Below are 17,568 nucleotides of genomic sequence, written 5' to 3'. Positions count from 1 at the left end.
CAGATAGGTGTTCTTCCCTTTCAGACATTTTTACTCAATTCTCGCTAATTAATTAATTTAGCCATAGTTGTCTCTTGGCTAGTTAGCGTTAGCTAAGTTGTGTGTGTGTGTGTAGGTCTGGGTCTCTTGGTTACTCAGTCCTCTTTATTGCAAGTCATCCTTCTCTACTCAACTTATTTAAATTTATAATTTGTCTTTTTTTCTTTCTTCTCTCCTTCCTTTTTCATTTGTCCGCAAGTCTGCTACTTGTCTTACGATGTCAAAGATTTGTTTTATTCATTAATCAGCAAACTTCACATTTAATCATTAAGTTGGACATAATGGCAAGTATATCTGAAACAATGGCATTCGGTCCCTGCACAAAATATGAACTAATTTAATTTGGTAATTAATCAGTAATAATTGAAAATCATTTCCTTACGTTTATGATCATGCCCCCTGTTAATATTTCATAAATGTATGTAATTTTGCTACAGATGAATCCTGTAACACACTCTGTATGTGTGTGTATGTGTATGCTTAATTAAGATATGGTATAAACACACACACACAGAGGGAGATATGGTATAAACACACACACACAGAGGGAGATATGGTATAAACACACACACACACAGAGGGAGATATGGTATAAACACACACACACACATGCACACAGAGGGAGATATGGTATAAACACATACACACACACAGAGGGAGATATGGTATAAACACACACACAGAGGGAGATATGGTATAAACACACACACACAGAGGGAGATATGGTATAAACACACACACACACACAGAGGGAGATATGGTATAAACACACACACAGAGGGAGATATGGTATAAACACACACACACACACAGAGGGAGATATGGTATAAACACACACACAGAGGGAGATATGGTATAAACACACACACACAGAGGGAGATATGGTATAAACACACACACACACACAGAGGGAGATATGGTATAAACACACACACAGAGGGAGATATGGTATAAACACACACACACACACGCACAGAGGGAGATATGGTATAAACACACACACACACAGAGGGAGATATGGTATAAACACACACACACACAGAGGGAGCAATGGTATAAACACACACACAGAGAGGGAGATATGGTATAAACACACACACACACACAGAGGGAGATATGGTATAAACACACACAGAGGGAGCTATGGTATAAACATACACATACACACACACACAGAGGGAGATATGGTATAAACACACACACACAGAGGGAGATATGGTATAAACACACACACACACACACACAGAGGGAGATATGGTATAAACACACACACACACGCACAGAGGGAGATATGGTATAAACACATACAGAGGGAGCTATGGTATAAACACACACACACACACACACAGAGGGAGATATGGTATAAACACACACAGAGGGAGCTATGGTATAAACATACACACACACACACACATACACACAAAGGGAGCTATGGTATAACACACATACACAGAGGGAGATATTGTATAAACTTGCACACATAGGTAGATATGTTATAAACACACACACAGAGGGCGATTTGCTAATCGTAACAAGACAAGGCTTGTTCTTCTACTCTTGTGATGTAATGGCACTTAAAAATTCTCATACTGGCTTGGTTCTTTCTAAAGAGAAAAAAGGTGCAACCAGATTATTGTTCAGATAGAAACAGACAGTGTGTGTACAGGTGAACTCCAGTGAAGAAACAGAGAGTGTGTGTACAGGTGTATTTATAGTAATAACATTGCTTATTATGATGAGCTACAGTGATGAAAACTGCAGTAGTGAAACAAGAGATAAAGTGAGTGTTTTAACATAAATTAATGTTATCTGCTGTAGTTCTGTAAACTCTGGACATCCTGATGAAGACAGAACCAGACATTCTTCCTGAAGACTTGCAGACTGAACCCAGTAAAGGTAACACTGTCCTCATGTTTCGTAGATATTGCTGTAATCTCGTGTGTTTCTCTCTGTTAGTAATTATGACCTTCAGTAAGATTCATAAAACCAACCATACGGCCAGATTCAGAAAACCAATCATGTAAACTTAAGGTCAAATTCACATGCCAGAATGCCTAGATCTGCAAGACTTATTAAAAGTCCACATTCCTGGAATACTGGATTTTAACCTTTCCTGTACAAAGTGTTCGCTTTGCACTGCAACAAGACCAAACTCAAATAAGGAAAATATTCTTTATTAATTCTCATGAATCCAACAAGATATTTGATTGTGTGGACTATGAATCCACAGTGCCCCTTAGTGACTGTAAAAGGTTCTTCAACCTGAACTGTTCTGAGTCCCTCTTTATAAATGTATGTTAACTTTCCCTGTTTTTGAAAGGCTCTGAGCTCGAGCAGAGACGGAGTCCCAGTATGGTGAATGCAGTTTACCTATGAATTAACCTGTCATTGCTGTATTCGCATATTAACCTTTATACTTGCTATTATGTGATTACCTCTTCATTTCAAGTATAATAGACAGAGGAACACTATTTGATCTATTAATATGAGAAGTTATAATATTTGTGTAACAATCATGCTTTCTCTTAATGAAAAATGTAACTGTTTCCTATATATAGTTATGAGCTTTATATTGGTGGTAAGAACTTTTTCTTTTCATTTAGAAATATGTGGACTAAGTGCTCAGGTGAAATTAGTGTGATAAAATTGTTCCCACCTATTATGGCTTAAATGACATGTGACGGCCCGAGTGCCGCAGGGCAAGGAGCAGAGCGCACAGACCTCTCTCGACGGAGACACACACTTATTAACGTAAAAAACAAAAGATAAACAACACACGTTAACGGCATTCACACGCAACATCCAGTACACCATGAACATCTACTGTGAACACACCTAACATTTAACATGAACAATGACCGACTGCAAACTACACACAAACAGGCATTTAAATACATACATAAACGAAACCAAGAACTGGGTGCAGGTGTGTGCTAAAAGGGGGCGTGGTTACAAACAAGTCAGCATGAACAGTTAACAGTGAGCCCACTGCACGCGGTGGGCCATACCACGTGATCAGAGGGAAGGAGAGCATACCATGACAAGACGATTACCACCCAACCCCAAGTAGCAATATATCAGTATGTGTTCCAGTTGTTTATTCCCCCTTTCTTTCCTTTTTACTATATTGAATTAATCGTGTCTTGTAAGCTAACTCGAGATTAATGCCTGAATGAATCAAAGCCTGAGACTGAGACAAAAAAACTATGAATATGCATGAACAGAGCTGTTGAGCCAATCCTTCCACGCTGCCCCCGAGATCAGTAGTTAAAAATCAATTCTCAGTATCGGACAGTCAGTTCAAACTCTACAAAAAGATACTTAAAGTCTGCACCTCTCACGAGAAGAATTACGTACTTATAATAGTGTTTTATTTCATATGTTTGTCTTAGACCTAATCTGCAAATGTGGCTAAACTCATTTAATTTGCTCTTCACTATGCCGTAAACTTAATCAGCTTCTTTTTGTTGTTGGTAGAATTAGGATTTGTTCTGTTTGGCCAACAGTAATTAGTTTTAATTTAGCCAAGCACCAGCCTTAGGTTTATAACAGTCTACATCACCTGGCTACAAACCTGTGTACTTCCTGAAATACCTTTACAAAATTTCAGGAACTTTGGCGAAGTTCAGGGCAGTCCAAAAGATTCGGCTTGGCCCATTTTGCCGACTTGGAAAAACTTGGGTGATGAACTAGGGCCGCTGACAGCACAGAGAAAAGTCTGGGATTACGTGTGGCATAAATTCATCCAGAATTCAGCCATTCCGAAACTCTGCAACCTCTCCCTGAGTGGACTGATCATTTGGCCCTTCACTGACTCTGAAATGTAAGATCTTCTGCTTCATTCACAGGGTAAGCCATGAGCCATCGTTCACATTGATAATTCTGTACTGATTTATTTTTTTTCTCCTGTTAGCTCAGATAGTAACCTCAGGTCTAAGTTCCCATTAGGATTCCCCAGATAGGTGTTCTTCCCTTTCAGACATTTTTACTCAATTCTCGCTAATTAATTAATTTAGCCATAGTTGTCTCTTGGCTAGTTAGCGTTAGCTAAGTTGTGTGTGTGTGTGTAGGTCTGGGTCTCTTGGTTACTCAGTCCTCTTTATTGCAAGTCATCCTTCTCTACTCAACTTATTTAAATTTATAATTTGTCTTTTTTTCTTTCTTCTCTCCTTCCTTTTTCATTTGTCCGCAAGTCTGCTACTTGTCTTACGATGTCAAAGATTTGTTTTATTCATTAATCAGCAAACTTCACATTTAATCATTAAGTTGGACATAATGGCAAGTATATCTGAAACAATGGCATTCGGTCCCTGCACAAAATATGAACTAATTTAATTTGGTAATTAATCAGTAATAATTGAAAATCATTTCCTTACGTTTATGATCATGCCCCCTGTTAATATTTCATAAATGTATGTAATTTTGCTACAGATGAATCCTGTAACACACTCTGTATGTGTGTGTATGTGTATGCTTAATTAAGATATGGTATAAACACACACACACAGAGGGAGATATGGTATAAACACACACACACAGAGGGAGATATGGTATAAACACACACACACACAGAGGGAGATATGGTATAAACACACACACACACATGCACACAGAGGGAGATATGGTATAAACACATACACACACACAGAGGGAGATATGGTATAAACACACACACAGAGGGAGATATGGTATAAACACACACACACAGAGGGAGATATGGTATAAACACACACACACACACAGAGGGAGATATGGTATAAACACACACACAGAGGGAGATATGGTATAAACACACACACACACACAGAGGGAGATATGGTATAAACACACACACAGAGGGAGATATGGTATAAACACACACACACAGAGGGAGATATGGTATAAACACACACACACACACAGAGGGAGATATGGTATAAACACACACACAGAGGGAGATATGGTATAAACACACACACACACACGCACAGAGGGAGATATGGTATAAACACACACACACACAGAGGGAGATATGGTATAAACACACACACACACAGAGGGAGCAATGGTATAAACACACACACAGAGAGGGAGATATGGTATAAACACACACACACACACAGAGGGAGATATGGTATAAACACACACAGAGGGAGCTATGGTATAAACATACACATACACACACACACAGAGGGAGATATGGTATAAACACACACACACAGAGGGAGATATGGTATAAACACACACACACACACACACAGAGGGAGATATGGTATAAACACACACACACACGCACAGAGGGAGATATGGTATAAACACATACAGAGGGAGCTATGGTATAAACACACACACACACACACACAGAGGGAGATATGGTATAAACACACACAGAGGGAGCTATGGTATAAACATACACACACACACACACATACACACAAAGGGAGCTATGGTATAACACACATACACAGAGGGAGATATTGTATAAACTTGCACACATAGGTAGATATGTTATAAACACACACACAGAGGGCGATTTGCTAATCGTAACAAGACAAGGCTTGTTCTTCTACTCTTGTGATGTAATGGCACTTAAAAATTCTCATACTGGCTTGGTTCTTTCTAAAGAGAAAAAAGGTGCAACCAGATTATTGTTCAGATAGAAACAGACAGTGTGTGTACAGGTGAACTCCAGTGAAGAAACAGAGAGTGTGTGTACAGGTGTATTTATAGTAATAACATTGCTTATTATGATGAGCTACAGTGATGAAAACTGCAGTAGTGAAACAAGAGATAAAGTGAGTGTTTTAACATAAATTAATGTTATCTGCTGTAGTTCTGTAAACTCTGGACATCCTGATGAAGACAGAACCAGACATTCTTCCTGAAGACTTGCAGACTGAACCCAGTAAAGGTAACACTGTCCTCATGTTTCGTAGATATTGCTGTAATCTCGTGTGTTTCTCTCTGTTAGTAATTATGACCTTCAGTAAGATTCATAAAACCAACCATACGGCCAGATTCAGAAAACCAATCATGTAAACTTAAGGTCAAATTCACATGCCAGAATGCCTAGATCTGCAAGACTTATTAAAAGTCCACATTCCTGGAATACTGGATTTTAACCTTTCCTGTACAAAGTGTTCGCTTTGCACTGCAACAAGACCAAACTCAAATAAGGAAAATATTCTTTATTAATTCTCATGAATCCAACAAGATATTTGATTGTGTGGACTATGAATCCACAGTGCCCCTTAGTGACTGTAAAAGGTTCTTCAACCTGAACTGTTCTGAGTCCCTCTTTATAAATGTATGTTAACTTTCCCTGTTTTTGAAAGGCTCTGAGCTCGAGCAGAGACGGAGTCCCAGTATGGTGAATGCAGTTTACCTATGAATTAACCTGTCATTGCTGTATTCGCATATTAACCTTTATACTTGCTATTATGTGATTACCTCTTCATTTCAAGTATAATAGACAGAGGAACACTATTTGATCTATTAATATGAGAAGTTATAATATTTGTGTAACAATCATGCTTTCTCTTAATGAAAAATGTAACTGTTTCCTATATATAGTTATGAGCTTTATATTGGTGGTAAGAACTTTTTCTTTTCATTTAGAAATATGTGGACTAAGTGCTCAGGTGAAATTAGTGTGATAAAATTGTTCCCACCTATTATGGCTTAAATGACATGTGACGGCCCGAGTGCCGCAGGGCAAGGAGCAGAGCGCACAGACCTCTCTCGACGGAGACACACACTTATTAACGTAAAAAACAAAAGATAAACAACACACGTTAACGGCATTCACACGCAACATCCAGTACACCATGAACATCTACTGTGAACACACCTAACATTTAACATGAACAATGACCGACTGCAAACTACACACAAACAGGCATTTAAATACATACATAAACGAAACCAAGAACTGGGTGCAGGTGTGTGCTAAAAGGGGGCGTGGTTACAAACAAGTCAGCATGAACAGTTAACAGTGAGCCCACTGCACGCGGTGGGCCATACCACGTGATCAGAGGGAAGGAGAGCATACCATGACAAGACGATTACCACCCAACCCCAAGTAGCAATATATCAGTATGTGTTCCAGTTGTTTATTCCCCCTTTCTTTCCTTTTTACTATATTGAATTAATCGTGTCTTGTAAGCTAACTCGAGATTAATGCCTGAATGAATCAAAGCCTGAGACTGAGACAAAAAAACTATGAATATGCATGAACAGAGCTGTTGAGCCAATCCTTCCACGCTGCCCCCGAGATCAGTAGTTAAAAATCAATTCTCAGTATCGGACAGTCAGTTCAAACTCTACAAAAAGATACTTAAAGTCTGCACCTCTCACGAGAAGAATTACGTACTTATAATAGTGTTTTATTTCATATGTTTGTCTTAGACCTAATCTGCAAATGTGGCTAAACTCATTTAATTTGCTCTTCACTATGCCGTAAACTTAATCAGCTTCTTTTTGTTGTTGGTAGAATTAGGATTTGTTCTGTTTGGCCAACAGTAATTAGTTTTAATTTAGCCAAGCACCAGCCTTAGGTTTATAACAGTCTACATCACCTGGCTACAAACCTGTGTACTTCCTGAAATACCTTTACAAAATTTCAGGAACTTTGGCGAAGTTCAGGGCAGTCCAAAAGATTCGGCTTGGCCCATTTTGCCGACTTGGAAAAACTTGGGTGATGAACTAGGGCCGCTGACAGCACAGAGAAAAGTCTGGGATTACGTGTGGCATAAATTCATCCAGAATTCAGCCATTCCGAAACTCTGCAACCTCTCCCTGAGTGGACTGATCATTTGGCCCTTCACTGACTCTGAAATGTAAGATCTTCTGCTTCATTCACAGGGTAAGCCATGAGCCATCGTTCACATTGATAATTCTGTACTGATTTATTTTTTTTCTCCTGTTAGCTCAGATAGTAACCTCAGGTCTAAGTTCCCATTAGGATTCCCCAGATAGGTGTTCTTCCCTTTCAGACATTTTTACTCAATTCTCGCTAATTAATTAATTTAGCCATAGTTGTCTCTTGGCTAGTTAGCGTTAGCTAAGTTGTGTGTGTGTGTGTAGGTCTGGGTCTCTTGGTTACTCAGTCCTCTTTATTGCAAGTCATCCTTCTCTACTCAACTTATTTAAATTTATAATTTGTCTTTTTTTCTTTCTTCTCTCCTTCCTTTTTCATTTGTCCGCAAGTCTGCTACTTGTCTTACGATGTCAAAGATTTGTTTTATTCATTAATCAGCAAACTTCACATTTAATCATTAAGTTGGACATAATGGCAAGTATATCTGAAACAATGGCATTCGGTCCCTGCACAAAATATGAACTAATTTAATTTGGTAATTAATCAGTAATAATTGAAAATCATTTCCTTACGTTTATGATCATGCCCCCTGTTAATATTTCATAAATGTATGTAATTTTGCTACAGATGAATCCTGTAACACACTCTGTATGTGTGTGTATGTGTATGCTTAATTAAAAGGAGACATGGCTCCTAGCCATAGTACAGACTGTTCAAACTATCCTGACTCATGTATATGACATGCAGCCGTCTTCATTGTCTGTCTGTCTGTATGTATATACTGTATATGATTTACAGCCGTCTTCATTGTCTGTGTGTGTTTACTGTATATGGCTTACAGCCGTCTTCATTGTCTGTGTGTATATACTGTATATGACTTACAGCCGTCTTCATTGTCTGTGTTTGTATAATGTATATGATTTACAGCGTCTTCATTCTGTGTGTGTTTACTGTATATGACATACAGCCGTCTTCATTGTCTGTGTGTGTTTACTGTATATGACTTACAGCCGTCTTCATTGTCTGTGTGTGTTTACTGTATATGATTTACCGCCGTCTTCATTGTCTGTGTGTATATACTGTATATGACTTACAGCCGTCTTCATTGTCTGTGTTTGTATACTGTATATGATTTACAGCCGTCTTCATTGTCTGTGTGTGCGTTTACTGTATATGACTTACAGCCGTCTTTACTGTCTGTGTGTGTGTATATACTGAATGTGACATACATTCTTTAGAACCCCCTAAAGACACCAACACTTTCTGAAGTCTTCATATAGAATTTCTCTGATGTTCTGTACAGGCCTGCCAAGATACACAATAACAGATAAACTAAGACATTTATTAAGACTCTGCTGGCTATGTGGTCTCCTGTAACTCAGGTAAGGCTTTGACCTTAAGTAAAGAAGTTAAGGTGCTAGTAACACCTAGGTCATGAGTTTGATTCACAGGGTGCACATGTACTGTCACACTGATACACATGTAAGCCACTCTGTAGAAGAGTGTCTGTAAATGTGTGTGAACAAATAAACCCATTAAATCCTGGATAAGGCTAATTTCTTATCGGGTAACTCCATCACAATTGTCAGATTTTCCTAACTGTTGTACCAAGGGTCGATTTCACACAGACACCTATAACAGAGAGCCACAAACATTTTTGCTACACATTTACATACTTCCCCACATATTTTTTCCTGGGTTAAATTTCCTGTATTCAAGATCAATATTTTTTACTCATACTTGTTTTTGAGAAAGACTTGCTACCTCTGAAATAATGTGGATGAACCTTTTTATTACTGTTGTATTTCGGTTGAATGTTGCTTCAGTTTGGTTATGGACAACCAAGAGAAAACAATTCCAACATTTGAAAGTAATCACTAGGGGGGAATTTTTCAAATTTTCATTAAACTGTCTCATTGAATTTGTGGTGGCTGGTATATTTAAGTAAGAATACATAATTTTGATATTTTCTTTGTTCAGCTAGTTTGATTGTCACTGGGCTGTGCCAGACCCACAGGCTGTGTGTTGTGTTGTGTGTCTGCACCAGAACAGTGTAAATGCATTGTAAGGCTCATCCTTTAGTAGTGTGCAGGTCATACCCCAGTCTACAGGACTACACATACAGTCTGATTACACAAACAGTCTGAGTTCAGGTACAGTCTAATTTCAAATAGATGCCACAAATGTATACAGAAAACACACATCAGCGCATAAACAGCATCAGCAAGCTGAAATAGAAGAAAACTCAACAATAATTAATGATCAGAAACATAACAATCAATTGAATAAAACCAATACAAGAAATAGAACTCAGTATTGCAGGGGAATACAGGGGAAAAGCTCATATTTACATTCACTATTGTCCTTCAGTTGACCAAGAGGCACAGGGAGAATCATCAGTCTCCTTGTGGATGTTCTGGGAATCACTGAAACAGACCTGTGTGCACTTATTCCATAAAGTTGCATGCAGTGTGTTTGTTCAACTCAGGAATTGTTTATTAGAGAACAACAGGCCCCCAGTTCTCAATTCCACCCTGAAACATGAGGTGTTGTATCTTACATGGGGTTAAGGACAGTGTCTATATCCCTGTCACATCTGGTCCTCCATGTGGATTGGGTGTAGGGGTGGATGGTGTCTATATCCCTGTCACATCTGGTCCTCCATGTTGATTGGGTGTAGGGGTGGATGGTGTCTATATCCTGTCACATCTGGTCCTCCATGTTGATTGGGTGTAGGGTTGGATGGTGTCTATATCCCTGTCACATCTGGTCCTCCATGTTGATTGGGTGTAGGGGTGGATGGTGTCTATATCTCTGTCACATCTGGTCCTCCATGTTGATTGGGTGTAGGGGTGGATGGTGTCTATATCTCTGTCACATCTGGTCCTCCATGTTGATTGGGTGTAGGGGTGGATGGTGTCTATATCTCTGTCACATCTGGTCCTGCATGTTGATTGGGTGTAGGGGTGGATGGTGTCTATATCCTGTCACATCTGGTCCTCCATGTGGATTGGGTGTAGGGGTGGATGGTGTCTATATCCTGTCACATCTGGTCCTCCATGTTGATTGGGTGTAGGGGTGGATGGTGTCTATATCCTGTCACATCTGGTCCTCCTTCCAGCAGCAGTCTGTGGGCCACCTCCCATCTCACCCTCACAGGCCTGTTCGCTGGTAACTGAATATAAAGTTTGATTTTGTATATCACACAACTTTGAAAATCATCTCATTGTATCAGCCGGGATTTCACATCTTATTCAGTAACATTCCAATGCGTTTTCTTAATTGTGAAAGCCTATTAACTCCTTCCCCACCAGTAAGACTGCTTTGTAATCAATGTTTTCCTGTCTGTAAATGTGTGCTTCTATACTGCCATCTTGTGGTCACTGATGGACATTTCAATGTCCATGGTGCCATTTGTGTAAAAATAAATAATCTATTATAGTCATATGACATTAGTGATGGGCAGATCATCAATAACTGCCCTTCTAATTTTAATGTGAATTTAAATATGTGTATTCAGAGTAAAACAAGCAGACTGTATGACCTCAGACTATCAGTGTTTTCATAACAGACCCACACAGTGGTAGTGAGAGATGACCAAAACAGGTAAAACCCAGTGAACACACATCAACACTTTACTCACTCCTCTCTACATCACTCACACAGCACACTTCACCCAACACACTCACATTCACTCCTCTCTCCATCAATCACACAGCACTTCTCCCAACACACTCACATTCACTCCTCTGTCACTCACACAGCACACTTCACCCAACACACTCACATTCATTTCTCTCTACATCCCTGCACTGTGAACATAAAATGTTTGTGAACCTTCAGTAAACTGTTGCCCTTCTTCACATTGCAGGATGGACAAAGAACAGCTTCTCTTCACTTTAAATGACCTGGAGACAGAAGACCTGAACATATTCCAGTGGTATCTGAAAAACGGTGTGGAAGGTTTCCTGTGTATCCCAAAGTCTCAGCTGGAGAAATCTAACATACCTGACACTGTGGACAAGATGGTGCAGAAATATGGCTCAGATGGAGCTGTGGAGATCACACTGATCATCCTGAAGAAGATGAACCACAACCAACTGGCTGAGAGCCTGAGAATCCAACACAGTGCAAATAAAGCAGGTGAAATCATATTCACTTTTTAAACTCACTATTTCAGCATTTTATATGCTGATAGCATTTGGTTTTGTTTTGTTAGTGAACTCAATAGACAAAGAATGTAGTGGAAAACAATGCTTAGTTAATTTATACACACAGCACAGCCAGTGACATGGGCAGGGAGGGAGGGAGACGTGAGTGGTGAGGTCAAGAGTCTTTATTGCCCTGTGTGCTGAGGTCAAGAGTCTTTATTGCCCTGTGTGCTGAGGTCAAGAGTCTTTATTGCCCTGTGTGCTGAGGTCAAGAGTCTTTATTGCCCTGTGTGCTGAGGTCAAGAGTCTTTATTGCCCTGTGTGCTGAGGTCAGGTGTCTTTACTGCCCTGTGTGCTGAGGTCAGGTGTCTTTATTGCCCTGTGTGCTGAGGTCAGGTGTCTTTATTGCCCTGTGTGCTGAGGTCAGATGTCTTTATTGCCCTGTGTGCTGAGGTCAAGAGTCTTTATTGCCTTGTGTTGAGGTGAAGTGTCTTTATTGCCCTGTGTGCTGAGGTGAAGTGTCTTTATTGCCCTGTGTGCTGAGGTCAAGAGTCTTTATTGCCCTGTGTACTGAGGTCAAGAGTCTTTATTGCCCTGTGTACTGAGGTCAAGAGTCTTTATTGCCCTGTGTGCTGAGGTCAGGTGTCTTTATTGCCCTGTGTGCTGAGGTTAAGTGTCTTTATTGCCCTGTGTGCTGAGGTCAAGTGTCTTTATTGACAGCACTGGGGTAGAAACTGTTCTTCAGCCTGACCGCACTCGGGTAGAAATTGTTTTTCATGTTATCCTAATACTTAGGTGCAAACACCAGATCATTGGGACTAAAACCTGTGCTGTCCTGAACAACTTCACAAATGGCAAATAATAACCATGGGAGACCTTCTTCAGTCAAGCTCTACACAATAAGACTGTAGAAGAGACCACAATGGAACTTCTCCACACATCACCTCCAGCCAAATCATTATATACAATAACAGTGTCAGCAGGCACTGGAAGTGATGGGCACACACCCACCACAACTGTCAGTTACACAGTCAGAAGAGAGGAGTAAAGGCACCTCAGTAAAACCCATGTTGACACCCCTCACCAACACTTGATGTCCTGTAGCTGTTTGGTCAGACAGACTGAGCAACTCCATTGTCTCTGAGGATGAAACGGGGACACCACACTCCTGACCAGAGAGAGATACAATTCCCTCTGTAAGAAAAGGACTATATTGTTGCACTTGAACAGAATGTAGAATCAGAGCCAAATGCTGCTGTCACTAACGCTCCTCCCCCCACAAGTCACATGGTATGGCCTGCCATGTGCAGGGGGATTCATATGTGTACTGTTTTGTAACCATGCCCCCTGGGCTTGCACACACATGCACAGGGTTTAATGTTGTGTGTTAGTTTGTCTATTTAAACACCTGTCTGTGTCTGCACCCTTGTTGGTCATTGTAACTATGTAGCTATGTCGCTACTTTTGTGTAACTATCGATATATGTAAACATCGCTGTAGCTATAATCACCATTATCACCATTTCATGTGTATGTGTTAGTGGGTCAAATGTTCGTGTTATCATGTTCACCATAGATGTTGTATGTGAGTGCCACCTTTGTCGTCTGTGTAATGTTAATAAATGTCTTGCACTGTTGAGGAAGTCTGTGTGTCAGTGTTACAGCCACTATGCCACTATGTAGAATAGCTGGCCAATATTCTCTTCTAGTTCCCTTTCCCTTACTGTTTACATATTTACTTCATATATTCAAAGAACCTAATGTTCTTTTATAAGTGATCTCAATTAATTTACAAAGTAGAATGAGGCAACACTCAAAATCATCTGGTATATTAATAAACAAACATTGCAAACAATAAGTTTTGAATAACAAATGTTCATTAGTAACAATGACACAAGGGATGTCATTCTCAGTTTAAACATGAGCAAATCAAAAATGTAGTCCAGTAATGATGAACAATGTGTTTGGCACAGACTGTATAACTTACAAAATGCATAATAACAAATGTGCAGGTCTTCTCAAACATAGCAGTCACAACCAAAAATTGCACACAGGACTCACTCACAGTTAATAAAGTGGGTTTTGTGTTTTATATTTTCTGCTCTTTACTCTGATGTCTTCTCTCACAGGTGGAGACAAATGTGAAGTTTCGACTGCTAAGAGTCCAGCAGGTAAATTCAACCCAGTCACACTTTTAGGCATGAAAATATATTAAACTTTAAACAACATGAATATATATATTACAGCTTTAAACAACATGACAGTAGTGTATGTGATGTGCGTATGTGAACGATGACAGTAGTGCATGATATTCATCGTTCACACACGCACATCACATACATTACATATACTACTGTCAGCCTGCAGTTATTATACAGTCCCTCAGATACAGCACGTTATAGTTCTGAAAATAAATAAACCTCAAAATTATTGCACAGCTTCAAATGTTGTTACACCTGTTAATATAATTCCACAGTCTAAAAGAATTGTAGCTGTCTAGATCTAGCTACTTAAATCTTTACTGAAGAAGGTATGAGCACATTTTTTAAATGATTCAATTACATACAGGAACTGTAAAGGTTAAAGCACGACAATAGTGAGAAATCTCCCTAACAGCATGAGGAAGAAACCTTGAGAGGATACAAGAGTCAAAAGTTTGGGGGCATCCTCCTCTGTTTGACATACAGCACCTCAACAGAAACAATACAAACAATAAAGAACAAAATACCTCGTCATTAACACACTGAACACTGGTAGACACGTCACCTCTCCCATAGTGTTTCAGTACCTTGTCATTAACACACTGAGCACTGGTAGACACGTCACCTCTCCCATAGTGTTTCAGTACCTCGTCATTAACACACTGAGCACTTGTAGACATGTCACCTCTCCCATAGTGTTTCAGTACCTCATCATTAACACACTGAACACTGGTAGACATATATAACCTGTTACAGCCCAGCATACATAAGACAGTTAGTGCACAAGTAAAGCCCTGCACACACTCTGTGGTTATGAGCTAATGGAGGTAGCACTGACCAAAGAGAGAAGGCAAAGCAGAGCTGCAGAAAATAAGAACTAAGATCCAGCTTGGTTCAGTTAAAGACTCATTGAGCCATTACAGACTGTTCCATCTCATAACAATGATCAAAACTTTGAATATCATTTGGAGTCTTTTTGATGTCTCCTTTGGTAGTACTACTGATAGTTATTCTACTCTGCAGTGGTAAACAAACTTCAGAGAGAACATGATATAAAGTTAACATTTTGAAACTACACTAAACAGGCACTTTCCTTATTCACAGGTTATATGAATCACAACTTTTTTCTTCCCACTTTTTAACAGGTGGAGGAAAAAGTGATCTCAGTAGTAGGAGAATGAAAATAAAATATAAGGAAAAATATGAGAAGTTGTATGAGGAGGCTACAATAGAATGTGATCGTGTGCCTATAAAAGACACTTACACTGAAGTTTACATGATCAAAGGATGCACAGGAGGAGTGAACACAAAGCATGAAGTGAGACAGGTGGAGGACTTTTACCCCAACACAGAAGAAACACCAGTCACACTCAGTGACCTCTTCAAAGTGCAGTCTACTGAAAACAAGCGTGGTACTAAAGTCCTGACATTGGGAATAGCTGGAGTGGGAAAAACAGTCTCTGTGCACAAGTTCATTCTTGACTGGGCTGAAGAGAAGTGCAACCAGGACATAAATTTTATCATGTACCTCCCATTTCGAGAGCTGAACTTGATCAAGGATGAAAAGTACAGCCTCTCAAAACTACTTCTTTACTTCCATCAAGAACTCCATTCTGGAGATGAAAAGGAGATATTAAATGAAAAACTTCGGCTGCTTTTCATACTGGATGGACTGGATGAAAGTAGAATTCCTCTAGATCTTCATCAGAAGAAAGTATCTAATGTGAATGAGAAGACTACTCTTGATAAACTAATAACAAACCTCATAAATGGAGAACTGCTTCCTTCTGCTCTCCTCTGGATCACTTCACGACCTGCAGCAGTCAGTAAGATAAATTACCAATACTTTAACCCTGTTACAGAAATCCGTGGATTCAATGACCAGCAGAAGGAGGAGTACTTCAGGAAGAGAATCAGAGATGAAGATCAAGCCACCACAATTCTCTCACACATTAAGACTGCAAGAAGCCTTCATATCTTGTGTCACATACCCGTCTTCTGCAGGATCGCAGCCACCGTGCTTCAGAAAATGCTGAAGGATGGTACAGACATGAAAAATGCTCCCAAAACTCTGACAGAAATGTACCTACGTTTCCTGATGTTTCTCACAGAGCAAATGACTGAGAAATACAGCACAAAGCAAAGCACCAACAATGCAGTTTCATCTGAGACAAAAAGAGCAGAGGTGCTGGGTATCATGAAGCTTGGAAAGTTAGCCTTTCTTCAGCTGCAAAAAGGACGGCTGCTGTTCTATGAGAAAGATCTGAAAAAATGTGGCATTGATTTCCAAGAGGCTTTAGTGTACTCTGGAATTTGTACACAAATTTTTAAACAGGAGGGGAAGATCTTCAGCTTTGTGCATTTAAGCTTCCAGGAGTTTCTTGCTGCTGTATTTGTGTTCCTAACATTCAGGGATGAAGGCAACCCACTCCTTAAAACCCCATTGGAGAAAATGAAATGGAAGTTAAAACACAGACTGTGTGATCTGCTCAAGACAGCAGTAGATAAAGCCATGAGGAGTGAAAATGGACACCTGGACCTTTTCCTCCGTTTCCTCTTCGGCCTCTCACTGCAGTCCAATCAGAGCATCCTGAAGAGTCTACACCCAGAACTGGACATCAAAGAAGAGAGTTTAGAGGAGACTGTGAAATACATCAAGAAAACCATCAAGAGAACAAAATCCTTTGAAGAGACTGTCAATCTATTCCACTGCTTGAATGAAATGAAAGACAACTCTCTGATAAGTGAAATACAGACCTTCCTGAACTCAGGGGACCTCTCAACACAGACACTCTCATCTGTACAGTGTTCAGCTCTGGTGTTTGTGCTGCTGATGTCAGAGGAGATTCAAGAGAAATTTGAGCTGAAGAAATTCAGGCCATCAGATAAAGGACTGAGGGAATTATTTCCAGTGTTGAAAAACACCAGGCGAGCTCTGTAAGTATCTTTTGGATTAATCATTTTAATTTTTAAAGGTTTTTATTACTGAAGCTCCTTCTGTAACTAATCAAATTATGTGAATGTATTTCTCAGTCAGAGCAAACTGAACAATAGTTTTCATTTCCAGTGGTAAAAGGTTGTACTGTAAGTATATTTTGAATGGTAAACTTTGGGGAATGGCTTTTCTGACAGCAACAACATTAAAGAACAGACAAGCCTTTATCTTAAGAGCAGACCAGTCATTCCAGAATTACTGCAATGTCTTCTTACCAGTTGGAATGCAACACATGACTGTCATTCTGTAATTCAAATGTCCCACTGGTCTTGCTGGCAAACACTCAGAAAGCCACACTGAGTCAAGACACAGGAGTGTTCAGCAAGGAGCTCTGTATTTTTTTTTAACAGAGACAGAGAATATATATACATTGTGTGTGTGTGTG

At 39.7% G+C, this 17,568-nt stretch overlaps 1 protein-coding gene across 1 annotated transcript in view; it reads left to right on the top strand.

Annotated features, from left to right (window-relative positions):
• The window catches only part of LOC145657037 (NACHT, LRR and PYD domains-containing protein 3-like), a 90,858-nt gene that overhangs the window by 16,096 nt on the left and 57,194 nt on the right, over positions 1 to 17,568 (top strand). Inside the window, exons 4-9 of the mRNA XM_081711345.1 lie at positions 1,858 to 3,888; positions 5,852 to 7,882; positions 8,227 to 11,008; positions 11,709 to 11,980; positions 14,117 to 14,158; positions 15,334 to 17,125. Of these exons, the coding sequence (XP_081567471.1) occupies positions 10,920 to 11,008; positions 11,709 to 11,980; positions 14,117 to 14,158; positions 15,334 to 17,125 (2,195 nt within the window). The 5' untranslated portion in view covers positions 1,858 to 3,888; positions 5,852 to 7,882; positions 8,227 to 10,919. The remainder of the gene's footprint in view (positions 1 to 1,857; positions 3,889 to 5,851; positions 7,883 to 8,226; positions 11,009 to 11,708; positions 11,981 to 14,116; positions 14,159 to 15,333; positions 17,126 to 17,568) is intronic.

The sequence above is a fragment of the Electrophorus electricus genome, chromosome 1 (genome assembly GCF_041902795.1).
Source record: "Electrophorus electricus isolate QZ-2024a chromosome 1, ASM4190279v1, whole genome shotgun sequence".
In the NCBI taxonomy this organism is placed as follows: domain Eukaryota; kingdom Metazoa; phylum Chordata; class Actinopteri; order Gymnotiformes; family Gymnotidae; genus Electrophorus; species Electrophorus electricus.
This window is presented reverse-complemented; position numbering and strand designations above follow the sequence as displayed.